Here is a 16,379-nt window from a genome sequence, read left to right on the forward strand (position 1 = left end):
TCGGCAGGCGGATTCTCAACCACTGCGCCACCAGGGAAGCCCGAAGATGGACTTTTATACCATATGCAAAAATTAACTCAAAATGGATCAAAGACATAAATATAAGAGCTAAAACTGTAAAACTCTTAGACGAAGACATAGGGGAAGACCTTCATATAGTGATTTTGGCAGTGATTTCTTGGATATGACACCAGGCAACTAAAGAAAAAATAATTAAATTGAATTTCATCAAAGTTAAAACATTGGATGTATCAAAGGACACTATCACAAGAATGAAAAGGCAACCTATAGAATGAGAGAAAATATTTGCCAATCATATATCTGATAAAGGATTAATATCCAGAATATATAAGAACTCCTATAACTCAATGACAAAAAAACAAAACCTAGTTCAGAAATTGACAAAGGACATGAATAGACATTTCTCTAAAGAAGATACACAAATATCCAATAAGCAAGTAAAAAGATGCTCACCATCATTAGTCATTAGGGAAATATAGATCAAAACCACAATGAGATACCACTTCACACCCATTAGGATTTTTTTTTTTTTTAATGGGAAATAGCAAGTGTTTGCCAGGATGTGGAGAAACTGTAATCTGTGTGTATTGCCAGTGGGAACATAAAGTAGTGTAACCATTGTGGAAAATAGTTTAGCGGTTTCTTAAAAAGTTAAACATAGAATTACAATAAGATCCCCAGATCCCCTCCTAGAAAGCAGGGATTTAAGCAAATACTTGTGCACCAATGTTCACAGCAGCATCATTCACAATAGCCAAAAGGTGGAAACAATCCAAATGTCCATCAACAGATGAACAGATAAACAAAATGTGATGTGTATATATATTTATATATACACAATGGAATATTATTCAGTCATAAAGAAGAATGAAATTCTGACACACGCTACAACATGGATGAACCTTGAAAGCATTATGCTAAATAAAATTAATCAGGCACAAAGGGACAAACATTATATGATTCCACTTATTTGAGGTACCTAGAATAGCCAAATACAGAAACTAGAATAGAGTTTACCAAGGGCAGAAGGGTTGATAGAGAGTTATTATTTAATGGGTACAGATTCTGTTTGGGGTAATGACAAAGTTCTGGAAATAGGGATGATGGTTATACAACATTGTGAATATACTTAATGTCATTGGATTGTATACTTAAAAGTGGTTAAAATGGTAAATTTTAGTTATATATATTTTACCGTAGTAAAAAAAATAAAACCCTGAGCAACAAAAAATTAAAGTACCTAGGAGTGATCAAGCAGTGTATAATATGTAAGACCTTGACAGAGAAAATTTTTAAGTTTTGTTGAATGACATCATTTTGTTGTGTTTCCAAATAAATAGAAATATACTGTGTTCTCAAGATTCAGGATTATAAAAATGCCAGCTTCTCCTCAAATAATATCTGTAAATTCAATGCCATTCCAATCAAAATCTTAAGTTTTTTTTCTGCAGTTGAGAAGCTGATTCTAAAATTTATATGGGAAATCAAAGGGCCTCAGAATAGCAAAGACAGTTTTAAGACAATTTTTTAAAATAAAAACTCAGTGGAGAGGATTTACATCACTGGGTATCAACAGTGATTATAGAGCCACTGTAATTAATTAAGTGTAGTACTGGCCCAGGGAAAAGCAGACAGACCATTGGGATGGAACAAAGAGCCCAGAAATAGAATCACATCTAAAGGAAACTTAGAGCAGAGGAGTCATTAAAAATCTCTTAACAAATGCAAAAAGTAAAAGATATACTGACCAAATTCTTTGCTGATAACCCAACAAAATTTTTAGTAAATGATATTAATATCACAAAAATATTGGCTACTTGAAAAGTATGAAACACCCTCCTAACTAACTCTTTCATCAAAAAAAAAAAAAAAAAACTCTTAGCAGTGAAGGAAAGCATTTCACTCTACAACTATACTCTGAAGCTACTGAACTCAGAAAAATATATTGCATGAAATGCATTTATTATTGAAGAAAGGATAAAGGAACTTATACTTAGAAATTCAAAAAATAAAAAATAAATCAAAAGAAATTTGAGAGTAGGTAATAATAAAGCTAAAATTCATGAAATAGATTTTAAAGATAAATCTAAAAGCAGGTTCTTGTTAAAAAAAATTAAAATTAAAAATTCTAGCCTGATTAGAGAGCAAAAATGTAAGTATCAGGGATGAAGAAGGAACCAACCATAGATGTGGAAGAGATTTTTTTTTTTAGATAAGATAACACACATGTAACCCTGTAGAAACTTGAAACAACTGATCCCCCTCCCAAATTTTTTGAAATAACCAAGGAATTTGGGGAGAGCATTAAAAAATAAGGAAGGGGGCTTCCCTGGTGGTGCAGTGGTTGAGAGTCCGCCTGCCGATGCAGGGGACACGGGTTCGTGCCCCGGTCCGGGAAGATCCCACATGCCGCGGAGTGGCTGGGCCCGTGAGCCATGGCCGCTAAGCGTGCGCGTCCAGAGCCTGTGCTCTGCAATGGGAGAAGCCAAAACAGTGAGAGGCCCGCGTACCACCAAAAAAAAAAAAGGAAGGAAACCCAGAACCTAAAAAGAAAAGACAAATTTGATCATTTAAAAATTTTAAGATTTTAATCTGGAGAAATTTACGGTATACTGTCAATAAATGAGTGTTATATTGTGGAATATATTTGCATGTGACCATATGACTGATAAAGGATTAATAGCGACAGTAAACAGAACTCTTATTAACTCTTGAGAAAAAGAGAACCTAATAGAAAAAAAACTAACTCAAGGATATGAATAGGCAAATCACAGAAGATATCCAGCTGGCCAGTAAACACATGAAAAGATGTTCAGCACCTCCCCCGCCACAGAAACGCAAATTAAAGTAACAATAGATGATCACTTATTTTATTTGTTTGTTTATTATTTTTTTGGCCGCACTGTGCAGCATGCGGGATCTTAGTTCCCCAAACAGGGATCAAACCCTCACCACCTGCATTGGGAGCATGGAGTCTTAACCACTGGACCACCAGGGAATTCCCAAGATAATCACTTTTAAACCATCAGAGTGACAGAAAGTAAAATGAGTAGTAAAACATACAGCTGATAGAGACGCTGAAAAAACAGTACTCTCATACATTAAACATAGAAATGTGAATTACATGTTAGTGCCTTTTTAAAGAAAGCAATATAGTAATATCTATTATACAGTAATTTAAAATGTTTCATCCTTCAGCCTAAAAAGTTAAACTCTTGGTGCATTTTTTTTTTTTAATTTATTTGACGGTGCCAGGTCTTAGCAGCACGCAGGGATCTTCGTTGCCGTGTGCAGAATCTTTGTTGCAGCTCATGGGATCTTTAGTTGCGGCATGCGGGCTCTTTTAGTTGCCGCATGTGGGAATCTAGTTCCCTGACCAGGGGCCGAACCCAGACCCCCTGCATTGGGAGCATGGAGTCTTAACCACTGGACCCATGGCAAGTCCCATTGGCGCACTTTTTTTTTTTAGAAATTAAAACACAAGTACCTTGGGATATATATACACAAAGATGTTTATTGTAACATTATTTATAGTGGACAAAATATCCAAACTGGAAACATGTTGAAACAGTCAGGGAATGATTAAGTTTTGGTATGTGCACATGTGGACTGCTTTGCAGCCTTTAAAAATAGAACCGTTTCTGTTGACTTTAGAGATTTTCATAATTTTCTGTTAGGAAGGCTAGATGCAGAGAAGTGTATGTACTATAAATATTCTTATGGAATAAACAGTGCCCTAAACCGTGACCCTATCTATGTGTGCATGTGTGGTTATAAATGATTCTGTGAACATGAAAGAATATATATCAGGTTGTTGATGTTAATTACCTTGGAAAAAGAGTAAGCCCCCCTCCAAAAAAATATTTTTTTTTTATTTTGCCCATGTTGAAACAGAATTGTTAAACAGTTCCAGTTATATAAAATTGTATGTGCTTATGGGTATACATGCATAAAGAAATGAAAGTAGGAGACCACTGGCTTCCTCAACACCAGAGGGCACTATTCACATTGCAGTCTGTATAAATGGTGACCCCTGGAGTTGTGCAGTATAGCAGCCCTGCATGAAAGGATGGTCATGAAGATTATTGGCATGATTGTCTCAGGGTGTAATTTATGTAATCATAAAAATAAAGATCTTTTTACTGTAGTGAATAGGAAATACATGTTTTTCCCATAGTAACATTTTACCATTAGTGACAACCAGTCTACTGAACCAAAAAGAACCTGGATCCAGTTGTGGGAAACCTGAGTTTTTTGTTTTTGGTTTTTATTTATTTATTTATTTATTTTTGACTGTGTTGGGTCCTCGTTTCTGTGCGAGGGCCTTCTCTAGTTGCGGCAAGCAGGGGCCACTCTTCATCGTCACACCGCGCGGCCCTCTCATTATCGCGGCCTCTCTTGTTGTGGAGCACAGGCTCCAGACGTGCAGGCTCAGTAGTTGCGGCTCACAGGACCAGTTGCCCCGCGGCATGTGGGATCCTCCCAGGCCAGGGCTCGAACCCGTGTCCCCTGCACTGGCAGGCAGATTCTCAACCACTGCGCCACCAGGGAAGCCCGAAACCTGAGTTTTGAGTTTGAACTAAGTAGCCTGATCTTACTGAGCCTCACTTTTCTCATATGGTAAATGAAGATCTTACTCTCAGCCCTGTCTACCTCTTAGAGCTGTTGGAATGATCAAATGAGATAACGGGTATAAAAACACTCTTTTTAATAAATTAGCATTTAAACATAAGGATTATTATTCCTTAAACTAGATGGTGAGCCTCTTAGAATAGGAGCTGCAGTTAATTCACCTAATAGTCTTGCTCTGTAAATATTTGTTGAATGATTGAGTCCCTAAGGACTAGTTATTTATATGTAAGGTGATTGGGTTTTTTCAAGCTAAAAAAAGCACTAGAAGTGCTTTGCTAATAAATATTACAGAGACTTACAGTGTATTCCTGCTACTTAGAAGTATGAAGCTTGGAAAATACATCTTGGATTTTTGTTATCAGATTGATGAGGTCCTGAGACAGGAAGACAAAGCAGAAGCTATGTCTGGCCATATTGATCAGTTTCTGATAGCCACGTTCATGCAGCTGAGACTCATCTACAACACACATATGGCAGATGAGAAACTGGAGAAGGATGAAATCATCAAGTTGTATAGCTGTATCATCGGCAACATGATTTCGGTAAGGACACCTCCGCAGATCATGAGCTTCCCTTCAGTCTCTCATCCCACCCAGGTTCTCAGGCCTGAGTTGGTTCAGATGTTCCAGTGAAACATGTCATGTGTGGAATTTTACATGTAAGCCATTGGCTACTTCCACTGGATGTTGGGCAACACTCCAGCTTACCTTATTGTTAGGATACTTACAGACTACCTGAAATTCTGCTTCCTGCCAGTTTCTTCATCAGTCATGGTTGGGCCTTAGCTGGCTTTTCACAGATGACTGCTCACATTAAAAATACTTTTATAACAGGAAGGAAGCACACCAATTAATTTTGGCTATTCTTGGCGGTTTGGGAGAGTGTAGTGATTTTTATTTTTTCCTAATACTCTGAATTTTTATAAATACAATATAATTATTTATTAGAATATGCCACCCATGTTTATCTTCCTTGATCTGTATATTGAGTTTCATGCCTCTCTAACACAATTATGACTGGATAGCTGTTTCAGATAGAAAGCCTTGCCCGAGAGGCCTCCACTGGAGTTCTGAAAGACCTGATGCATGGCCTCATCACCTTAATGCTGGATTCTCGAATTGAAGATCTGGAGGAAGGGCAACAGGTGATCCGTTCTGTGAACCTCTTGGTGGTGAAAGTTCTGGAGAAGTCAGACCAGACCAACATCCTGAGGTATATCTGTACTCTGAGCATTAGAGCCTGCAACACCCTCTCTTTTGTCTACCCATAGAAACCAGGAGGCACTTAAATCAGTTGTAAGCTTAGGTTTGCTTAATAAGTTGATTTATTACTCTTCTCTTCCTCAAGAGAAGGTATTCCAATCTGAGACAGCAGTTAAAGCTAGTTAACAACTCAGTAAACCAGCCAGTATTATGAGTATTCTAGAGTAGGACTGTGGAGCTTGTCAGTTACCTTCTCTTCTGTGTACATTTCATGTACATTTCTTTCTTTCTTGGCTACCAGTGACAATGAAAAATAGTGACAAGCTTTACCATTTACTAAGTGGTAACTTACAAAGCTTAAATGATGTTTATTTTCTTAATGACTGTCAAGTAATCAAAGACAGTTCCTGATCCATGAGCTCTCAATTTCTCAGATAGATAAAGAATTCTTACACGTGGCTTTCTTTTTTTTCTTTTTTTTTATTTTTTATACAGCAAGTTCTTATTAGTTATCTTTTTTATACATATTAGTGTATATATGTCAATCCCAATCTCCCAATTCATACCACCCTCCGACCACTTTCCCCCCTTGGTGTCCATACGTTTGTTCTCTACATCTGTGTCTCAATTTCTGCCCTGCAAACCAGTCCATCTGTACCATTTTTCTAGATTGCACATATATGTGTTAATATACGATAATTGTTTTTCTCTTTCTGACTTACTTCACTCTATGACAGTCTCTGGGTCCATCCACATCTCTACAAATGACCCAATTTCGTTCCTTTTTAATGGCTGAGTGATATTCCATTGTATATATGTACCACATCTTCTTTATCCATTTGTCTGTCGATGGGCATTTAGGTTGCTTCCATGATCTGGCTATTGTAATTTACCCTTGGCTTTCAATTACTGATTTTAATTGGAAAGCAGGTTTGAAACTTATTAATGCTGTTGTGTTGGGTTTGTTTTCTAGTGCCCTACTTGTTTTGCTCCAAGACAGCCTGCTAGCAACAGCCAGTTCTCCCAAATTCTCAGAGCTTGTTATGAAGGTGAAGTTGAAATAATTTGATCTCTTTCTTTCAAAGTGTGGGGAAAGAGGAGTTGGAACTTACTCAAATCAGTCAAGGCACACCTGAAAAATATATTTGCTCTCCATTTTTCCCTTCCTCCAATTTATACCCCTAGCTCAGGCCTAAAAAATTCCTGGCCTCAAACAGTGAAAAGGAAGAGCTATTTTGTAAATATCTCACCAGTTCTCCTAGAATCAAAAGGCAAGAAGTTTGATGAGACAAATTTCATTTCTTATGGGGGGAAAAGATATGTATAGATTTATAATATTTTGGTCTATTTTTGGAAGACTGCAAATGAACATATCTGTAACATTATACTACTGTTATTATACTGTAATAGTGTAAAGTATTTTGTCTCCTCGGGTTAGATTTGATTAGGTAATATGAACTACTCTACTCTCGGGTACCAAACAAACCCAAGACAGAATTTCCACATTTTCTCATCGTTTAGGGCCCCATCTCTAGGGAGTGGGAAGGAGGAATGGAGATGGTCAGGTAGATGGCTTGTCACACGTTAGCCAGTGACATGGTTGAAGTAAATAAAACGGTTCGTGTTTAGCAGCTGAACTTGAAAGATGAGGTGCCACATTCATATCCCTGACCATCTTTTAGAAGTGATCCCAGAGTTTAGGGGAAATGAATGGTGACAGAGATTATCCTCATTCTTCAGTGACTCCTTCTAACTTTTGTTTCTTTTTTAAATAGTGTCTCTGGAGAATGGTTCGACTACTGCCTGATACCATCAACAGCATTAATCTGGACAGAATTCTTCTGGATATACACATTTTCATGAAGGTCTTCCCCAAAGAGAAACTAAAGCAATGCAAAAGTGAATTTCCCATAAGGACCTTAAAAACGCTGCTGCACACTTTATGCAAATTAAAAGGGCCCAAGGTGAGTGAGAACAGCAACCATTCCCAAGGGAACTTGAGAGAACGTCACAGATATGGCATCGCTGCCATTGAATGTGCACGTTTCTTCCTCAGATCCTAGACCACCTAACAATGATTGACAACAAGAATGAGTCAGAGTTGGAGGCCCACCTCTGCCGGATGATGAAGCACAGTATGGACCAGACCGGGAGCAAGTCTGATAAGGAAACAGAAAAGGGAGCATCTCGAATCGTGAGTGTCCTGACTTGAAAGACTGAGGAATGTGATCTTGTCAAAGGGATAAGCCACCGGAGCCTTTCTTTCTCAGGGCCTAAGATGAAGGCTCAGGGATTGGTCCAATCACCTTGACGTTTTCAAATATAAACTATAAGCTTGGGCTTTTTGTTCCTAAGAAAGGTTTCTGTGTCTGTGCCTAAGGTACTGGTCCCTAGATAAATCCACTGTGAGCTCTAATTAGGGAGGGACTTTCCTTATCAAGTTTAATTGAAAACCTGAGATTGTTAATGTTTCTGCTGCAGCCCCTGCAGCACTGGTGCTTCTGTTATTTGTAGGAACATACCTGGAAGGTCTGGATTTTGAGATATTTTCAGTTTTTATCCAACCACTGGTTCCTAATTAATAACTCAGGTCTAACCAATCATTCCTTCTTGTGTCTTTAGGATGAAAAATCATCAAAGGCCAAAGTGAATGATTTCTTAGCTGAGATTTTTAAGAAGATTGGTTCTAAAGAGAACACTAAAGAGGTGAGAGGGAAAGAGGTGAGAGGGAAAGGGTTGAGAGGGAAAGGGATCTGCTTTATGGAAAAGAGTCACTAACAGCCATCCCCACCTCTTCCTTTTTCTTGTTAACCAGGGCCTAGCAGAGTTATATGAATATAAGAAGAAATATTCAGATGCTGACATTGAACCATTTCTGAAAAATTCCTCACAGTTCTTCCAGAGCTATGTTGAGAGAGGCCTTCGGGTGATTGAGATGGAGAGGGAGGGCAAAGGCCGTATTCCCATTTCAGCAGGTATGGTTTCCTCTGGTAGCTCCAGGAATAAGCTCAAAATAGCTCCTAGCATCAGCCCCTGGAAGTTTTTGATGGGTTTACATTTATGTCCGTGCACCTCAGTACTTAATGGTCACCAGTGATGCAGAGAGTAGTCAACTCTCAGTCACCTGCCTCGACCCATCTTCAGTGTCTGGCAATGGCAATGTTCTCTACCCTTCAGACAGTTCCTCCCCTGGGTTCCCAGTCCTCTGTGCTCTCTTGCTTTCCTCCTTCCTAGCTGCTATTCCCCCTTGGCCTCTCTGATAGATTCTTCCTCTCCCTGAACTCTTAATGTTGATGTCCCCCTGGATTCCGTCCATGATTATCTCTTCTTTCTTACTCTCATCCCCTTAACTAATCCATCTACTCTCATCACTTTAAATACCATTTCTATGCCAGCAAAGCCCAATTTTGTCCGATGTCCAGCTCAGGCCTCCTTCCTTCCTGATCTCTGCTGATAGATCGTGCGTGACACCTCGCTGGGTTTCTGGTATAGTAGACATCATAAACTCAGCGTGTCAAAAACCGAGCTCCTGATAACCCCCCAAAACCTGCTCCATTTGCATTTTCCTCCATCTCACTGGATGGCAACTTTGTCCTTCTAGTTTGCTCAGACCCCCAACTTCTGAGTATACTCTTTTCCGCTGTCAGGAAATTCTTTTGGCTTTACTTAAAAAACACACAGAATCCACCCACACTTCTCATCTCCTTCACTGCCACTGCCCTGGTCTGAACAGCATCTTCTCTTACGTGGATTGCAGCGCTCTCCTGCACCGTCTCCCTGCTGCCACTCTCGCCTCCCTGTAGTCATTTCCACACATAGCATCGAAACAGCATGCCTCAAACATTTCCAAAGGCTCTCCCTTTCACTCAGCGGAGCAAAAAGCCTTACAAGAAAGGCCTGTGAGGTCTGACATGATGTGGTCCCCTGATACCTCTAGAACTGCCTCTCTCCTACTCTCTCTGACTTCTGTTCCACTTCAGCCTCACCAGCCCCCTTGCTGTTCCTGGAACGCACCAGGCGTACACCTTCTTAGGGCCTTTGCACTGGCGGTTTCTTGTGTGTAGATTGCTGTTCTCCAGGACAGTCTTTGTTTCCTCCACATCTTTGTCACTGCCTCAGTGAGGCTTCATTTAAAATTTGCAACCTACCCCTCACCCCCCCCATAGTACATAACCTCCTCTAACACACCATGTAACATAATGTTTATTAGATTAATTGTGTGATGTCCGTCTCTGCTAGAATTAAAAATCCACAAGGGTGGGAATTCCATGGCGGTCCAGTGGTTAGGACTCTGTGCTCTCACTGCTGAGGGCCTGGGTTCAATCCCTGGTCGGGGAACTAAGATCCTACAAGCTGTGTGGCAAATCAATCAGTCAATCCACAAGGGTAAAGATTTTTTGTCTGTTTTGTTGCCTGGCACGTGGTGGGCATTCAGTAGGTATTTGTTTAATATGTGAGTGAATGCTTATCCTGATGTTAAGCTGAAATATTACTGTCCCCCCAGTGAAAACGCCTATACTGGAGAGTTACTGCTCAAGGACCTAGGGACAAAAGGAAGATTTAGGAGGTGTCAGTTACAAAAGATAGCTGTCAAGAGCCTTAAACCAAAAAAAAGGCCCAACTGCTGAAGTTCCCTCATCATGCAGAGTACAGCCCTCACATTGGTCCTGCATTTAGTTCTTTCTGAGTTCGGTGAAGCTCACCTACTCTTACATTCTAAAATTTGTTTGCCTGTGAAACTGTTCCTGTGTGGTTTTCAGATTCCAGTCATGTTCTCTCTCACCATGTATCTTTCTAAGCTGCAGGGTCAATTGTATTCTCTTACATTGTTTCTTTTTGTTGCTCTTGTTTTTTCTTTGTTTTTTAATATTTTTCTAACATTTATTTATTTATTTATTTGGCTGTGCCGGGTCTTAATTGCGGCACGCAGGATCTTCGATGCCGTGTGCAGGATCTTCGTTGCAGCATGTGAGATCTTTAGTTTCGGCATGCATGTGGGATCTAGTTCCCTGACCAGGGATCAAACCCAGGCCCCCTGCATTTGGAGCGTGGAGTCTTAGCCACTGGACCACCAGGGAAGTCCCTTTGTTGTTTGTTTGTTTTTCCAATAGTTGTTCTTGTTTTCAACACCTTAAATTACCCCTCTCCCAGACCTGGAGTCTGTTTCTTTTTTTTTTTTTTGGAGTCTCTTTCTTGAAGCACAGCGAGCAGTGTCCAGTAGCCACATATGGACATCCCATCGTTGAGCTGATCAGGGTAGAGCCTCCGTTTCTCATTTCCAGAGTCCTTTCTTGTGATGTTCAACATTTGCAACACAAGCGTGTAACCCCACTGGTAACTGAATGCCTTAAAGTGTTCAGTCTTCTCTTACTGCTGCCTTTTGCATTAGTCTTCATTTTTCACCCTCTCAGAGTGTTCTCATCTCTACATTAAAAGATTCCTTTTTCCCTAGAGTAACCTCTTTTACTTTTCAGTTTACTGTTTTTCTTCGCAGTACTTTATCTTTTGACTAATATAATGCCTTTTCATTGATATCAAACTGGATATTTTAAATGCCTGCATTTTGTGATTGTTCCTTCTCAGAAATTTAGAACTGTGATGGATTTTGGTTCGGTTTGGTTTGGTTTGGTTTGGTTTTGGTTTCCCCTCTGCTGCCAGAATACTGATCTCGGATGCTCCAGTTCCTGCCCCTCCTTTGTTGGACACCGCAGTTTACCCCTCTTCCTTATGACTAGACAGTAGCCTTGAGCTCCTTGCTGTCCTCCCCAATTTGAATAAGAGCTTTGCCCTGTGTATCACCTGGTCCAAACCTAGTCTAATTCTTGCAAACATTTAAAGTCCTTAGGGGGACTTCCCTGGTGGCGCAGTGGTTCAGAATCCGCCTGCCAGCGCAGGGGGCACGGGTTCGAGCCCTGGTCTGGGAAGATCCCACATGCCGCGGAACAACTAAGCCCATGTGCCACAACTACTGAGCCTGTGCTCTATAGCCCGTGAGCCACAACTACTGAATCCTGTGCACCGCAGCTACTGAGCCCGCATGCTGCAACTACTGAAGCCTGCATGCCTAGAGCCTGTGCTCTGCAACAAGAGAAGCCACTGCAATGAGAAGCGCGGGCACCGCAATGAAGAGCAGCCCCCACTCGCCATAACTAGAGAAAGCCCGCGCGCAGCAACGAAAACCCAACACAGCCCAAAAAAATAAAGATGAAATAGCAATAATTCTTCAAAAAAAAAGTAAAATAAAATAAAGTTCTTAGGTTCTTCACTTGGGCACTTACCATATACTCAGGAGTAGCTTAGGCTCTTTGGATTGCCCAGGTCAGCCGTGGGATTATAAGAATACAACCCCTGCATAGCTCAGGATGTAGATGGATGGTCCAACTTAACATTCAGTGCCCTTCTCTATCAGTTCTGGAAGTTCTCATTAAGCGTATCTTGTATATTTAAGAGCACCCTTTATCACCAACTCCAGGTAGATTCTTGTGGATTTTTTTAGTCTTCAAGTACAGTGGTGATATTCAAGGCCCAAATTGTTCCCTTTGGTGGGAGGTTAACGAGGGCAGTCGGGGTGGGGGTGTGTATATCTGAATATTCCTTCTATATTTCCTACTTAGGCATATCCCCCCAGATGGAAGTCACATGTGTGCCCACTCCCACAAGCACAGTGTCCTCCATAGGTAACACAAATGGAGAAGAGGTGGGACCATCTGTCTACCTGGAAAGGCTAAAAATCCTGCGACAGCGATGTGGTCTGGACAATACAAAGGTACTGCTCCTCTCCTTCTGTGTGGGGCAGGGAGGGCGGTGACCAGCAGGTCAGGGACAGGCTGGCCAGAGGAGCAGCGTTCCCAGCCTCAGTGTATGTTGCTCCAGAGCCACATCCTGACCTGATTGGACAATGTTTCTTCTTCTCTCAACAGCAAGATGACCGACCTCCGTTGACCTCTTTGCTTTCCAAACCAGCAGTTCCTACCGTTGCCTCTTCCACAGACATGCTGCACAGCAAACTCTCGCAGCTCCGGGAGTCACGGGAGCAGCACCAGCATTCAGATCTGGATTCCAACCAGACTCACTCTTCAGGAACCATGACTACATCCTCCTCCTCCACAGCTAACATTGATGACTTGAAAAAAAGACTGGAGAGAATAAAGAGCAGTCGCAAATGAAGCCGCCCCACTCCCCTGGCACCCTGCAGCTTTAGTTTACTAAACTAGGAGTCCTCATAGTTAAAGTGGCCTTGGCAGGCCTAGTGTACACAAACTGGTTGTATGTATCATACCGTGGACCTGGGGGAGGAGTCGTTGTGGCACAAGTCTTTGCACATCCTCCGCTTCTCTCCGCCAGCATCCTGCCTCTCTAGAAGACTGTCTGTGTCTTAGTTTAGTGTACAGACCTGTAAACAGCTGCCCTTCTCTCAGCTCAGACTAATTTCCATATCCTTTTTCTTTTATTTTTAATTGCTCATTTGTAAAATTGTCCTAATCTTTCCTAGCTTTTAACTGTTAGAAACGCTTTACTAGTTTTCCTTTGAGTTTGTGAGCTCTTCTCCTTGTAGCCCTGAAGGGTCACTGTATTCTATATGAATGCATGGCATGATACAACTAATTTAAGAGTCTTTTATAAATAAAGTTTGCATTAACTATAACTGTGTCCCAAGATGCTCCGTATCTGGGAGTGTTGCGCAGCTCTCCATCACCTGTTCTTGGGACCAGCTGGGTATTCAGCCAGTTAGAGAAAGGTTCATAATTGCTGCTTAAGGAGCTCTACCTTTTCTTGGCTCACAGACTTGGTCCTTTCACTCCTTTGGAATAAGAGGCACTCACCTCTCCTGCTTTCTGCATGCAACTCCTAGGGGAGCAGAGAAATCTCATTCTTCCCTGTTTCGAGATTTTGGTCACGACTTCCATCCCATCATCAATCACCATGGTTCCAAGGAGCTCTTAGGCTCCCTACTACTTTTACTGCCCAAGTACATATGACATTGTGCCCAGGGATTAGCTGGGCTACAGTGGCTGTCACACCACAACTAGATTTGGGGTCATCTGACTAAAAGAGTACAGAGAGCATAGGGGCTTCCTGCCTGGTTAGCAGAGTCTCTGAATCTAGACTAACAGTTCCTTCACACTCAGTAAAGACTAGAAATAAACAGGATTCACATCTGCAATAACATTCCACAAGACCTCCTTCCACAGTCAGAAAACATTGTCCAAAGGAACTTTTCTACACCACTTTTTACTGAACTGGTGTTAGAAATGAAAGGTTGATGAAAAATTAGTCCTGTATTGATTCTAGTCATGATTTTGAGATGGCTCCTGTGCTGCCTGAAATAAGACATTAAACTTGCCTCTCTCCCTTTTAATGCACACAGGAAGTAGGCCTTCACTGAAGGGAAGATAGATAGAGGAGTTTGTTGCTGTAGAGAAGGAACACATTTAGAAAGAATGGCTGTGCTTGGGTCTGGAATTAGCACAGCTAATTTGAAAAACCAAAGTCCAGCAGTCTTGCGAGAATGTGCGCCCTTGTTTAAAAACCAGATTTTGGGGTATTAAAACTAACTTTTAATCCCTTCCCCCTGCTCTGGTTAAAGCTCAGGGCTGTCAAGATCCTGCAAGCTCACTGAGTTCCCAGTTTTACCCTGGTTTCTGGTCAACTAGAACCGAAGAATGAGGACAAGGAACTCAGTCCTAATTTTCTCTTCCCTGATGTACTAAAAAATGGGAGTGGAAAAAAAGGGGAGGGGAGGGGGGTGAAGGTTACCTACCTTAAGTCCCTTCCTGCTTTAAGCCATGATATCTAAAGATCTTAGATCCTAGGCCGAGAAGGTGACCACAAGGCACCCGTGCTCCACCCCATCCAAGCCCAGGGGTGAGACTTCTCAACAGTCCTCCAGACGGTCACCAAGTGATCAGCACCTCACACCAGTGGCAACTCACTGTCACACATTATCGTAGGCTGTAGTGCCTGCTTCCCCGAGTCATAAATGCACCCAACAGGAAGAGCAATACACCAATGTCAGCCAGAAACTCTGGAGCTACGTGGAAGGGCAACGATGTGTCAGAGCCGTGCTCCATCCCAGACAGTAACCTCTGCCATCAGTAACCTTGAAGAATGTGCTGTGAAAAGGCATCTTGAAAGTTCTGTGACTCCTCCTAAGATTTTGCCCAAACCCTGTAAGAATCCACTTCTACATCTTCTTGTTCCCATTTCTCAGAAAAACAAATTACTCAATTCTGATAACTGCTGTGAGAGTAGAAACTCCAGGAAGCAGCAACTCCAACAATATGCTATTTCAGAGACCAGAGAGGGAAGTGGGAAGTGGCAGAGGAACTTCACCATGCCAGGCAGTAGTGAGAATAAAAGCAGCCGTGACTTAACAGAGAGCTGACCAGGTACCAGGCATTTTGCTAAGTACACATGCAAATGACCTTATTTAATCCTCAAAACCTTATTAGGTAAGTAATGTCATTATATACATCTTATACGTAAGGGAACTGAGGCTCAGGGAGGTCAAGTGACATAACCATGGTTATCCCCCCCCCCCTTTCTTTTGGTCATGCATGCTGCGTGGCTTGTGGAATCCTAGTTCCCTGACGAGGGATGGAACCTGGGCCCTGGCATTAGAAGTACGGAGTCCTAACCACTGGACCACCAGGGAGTTCCCGTGATTATCCCTTTTAAGGCTGGAGCCAGAATATGAACCCAGGCAGTCTGGTGCTAGGGCCCCTACTCAGAACTGCTATCCCACAACCCTTGCGAGTGAAGACACTTAAAATAGTGAGCCTTTGGGCGGCACAGATCTGATTTTTTTTTTTTTTTTTTTTGCGGTACACGGGCCTCTCACTGTTGTGGCCTCTCCCGCTGCGGAGCACAGGCTCCGGATGCGCAGGCTCAGCGGCCATGGCTCACGGGCCCAGCCGCTCCGCAGCATGTGGGATCTTCCCGCACCGGGGCACGAACCTGCGTCCCCTTGCATCGGCAGGCGGACTCTCAACCACTGCGCCACCAGGGAAGCCCTGATATTTTAATAACATAAGAAAGATGTAACTACTCCCCACCTCACTAGCCTACCCTCCTCCAGCCTCTTCTCTGGTCCCACAACAGCTCTTCACAGCCTAAAGTGGCTAAAAGCACAGGCTTCAGTTTCTCCTATATTTCAAGTCAGACTTTGACCCTTCTTAGCCATGTGACCTTGGACAAGGAACTTCTCCAAGTCTCAGTTTACTACCTTTTGTGAGGATTAAATGAAATAATCTATTAAAGCCCCAAGTCTGGAACATTTTAAATGCTCATAAATTCAGGCTGCCATCTCCCCTCTCACTGGACCCTGTTCTAGGGGTGGTGGATTCTTTAAGTCCTGCTTGTCCAGTAGTAGGATTGGCTCTTCCTGAGCTACCCATGAACAGCACTGTGAGCACTGAGGCTCATTGATAGGGTCACTTTTATTGAGAAATATAGTTTTAGGAACAAGCCACAAAAATAATTCTTTCACTGGATTGGCTTCTGTGATTTTGCAGTGAGCAGTGT

General features: G+C 41.9%; 1 protein-coding gene across 3 annotated transcripts in view; it reads left to right on the top strand.

The window, feature by feature from the left end:
• Nucleotides 1-13,516, top strand: part of CKAP5 (cytoskeleton associated protein 5) — a 106,866-nt gene extending 93,350 nt beyond the window's left edge. For all 3 annotated transcript variants that reach the window (XM_060303245.2, XM_030864525.3, XM_060303246.2), the window contains 9 exons: nucleotides 5,016-5,195; nucleotides 5,678-5,865; nucleotides 6,829-6,904; nucleotides 7,631-7,819; nucleotides 7,912-8,049; nucleotides 8,478-8,561; nucleotides 8,671-8,830; nucleotides 12,470-12,621; nucleotides 12,776-13,516. In XM_060303245.2, the coding sequence (XP_060159228.1) occupies nucleotides 5,016-5,195; nucleotides 5,678-5,865; nucleotides 6,829-6,904; nucleotides 7,631-7,819; nucleotides 7,912-8,049; nucleotides 8,478-8,561; nucleotides 8,671-8,830; nucleotides 12,470-12,621; nucleotides 12,776-13,021 (1,413 nt within the window). In that variant the 3' untranslated portion in view covers nucleotides 13,022-13,516. The remainder of the gene's footprint in view (nucleotides 1-5,015; nucleotides 5,196-5,677; nucleotides 5,866-6,828; nucleotides 6,905-7,630; nucleotides 7,820-7,911; nucleotides 8,050-8,477; nucleotides 8,562-8,670; nucleotides 8,831-12,469; nucleotides 12,622-12,775) is intronic.
• Nucleotides 13,517-16,379: the final 2,863 nt, after the last annotated feature.

This window comes from Globicephala melas, chromosome 8, assembly GCF_963455315.2.
Source record: "Globicephala melas chromosome 8, mGloMel1.2, whole genome shotgun sequence".
Classification (NCBI taxonomy): domain Eukaryota; kingdom Metazoa; phylum Chordata; class Mammalia; order Artiodactyla; family Delphinidae; genus Globicephala; species Globicephala melas.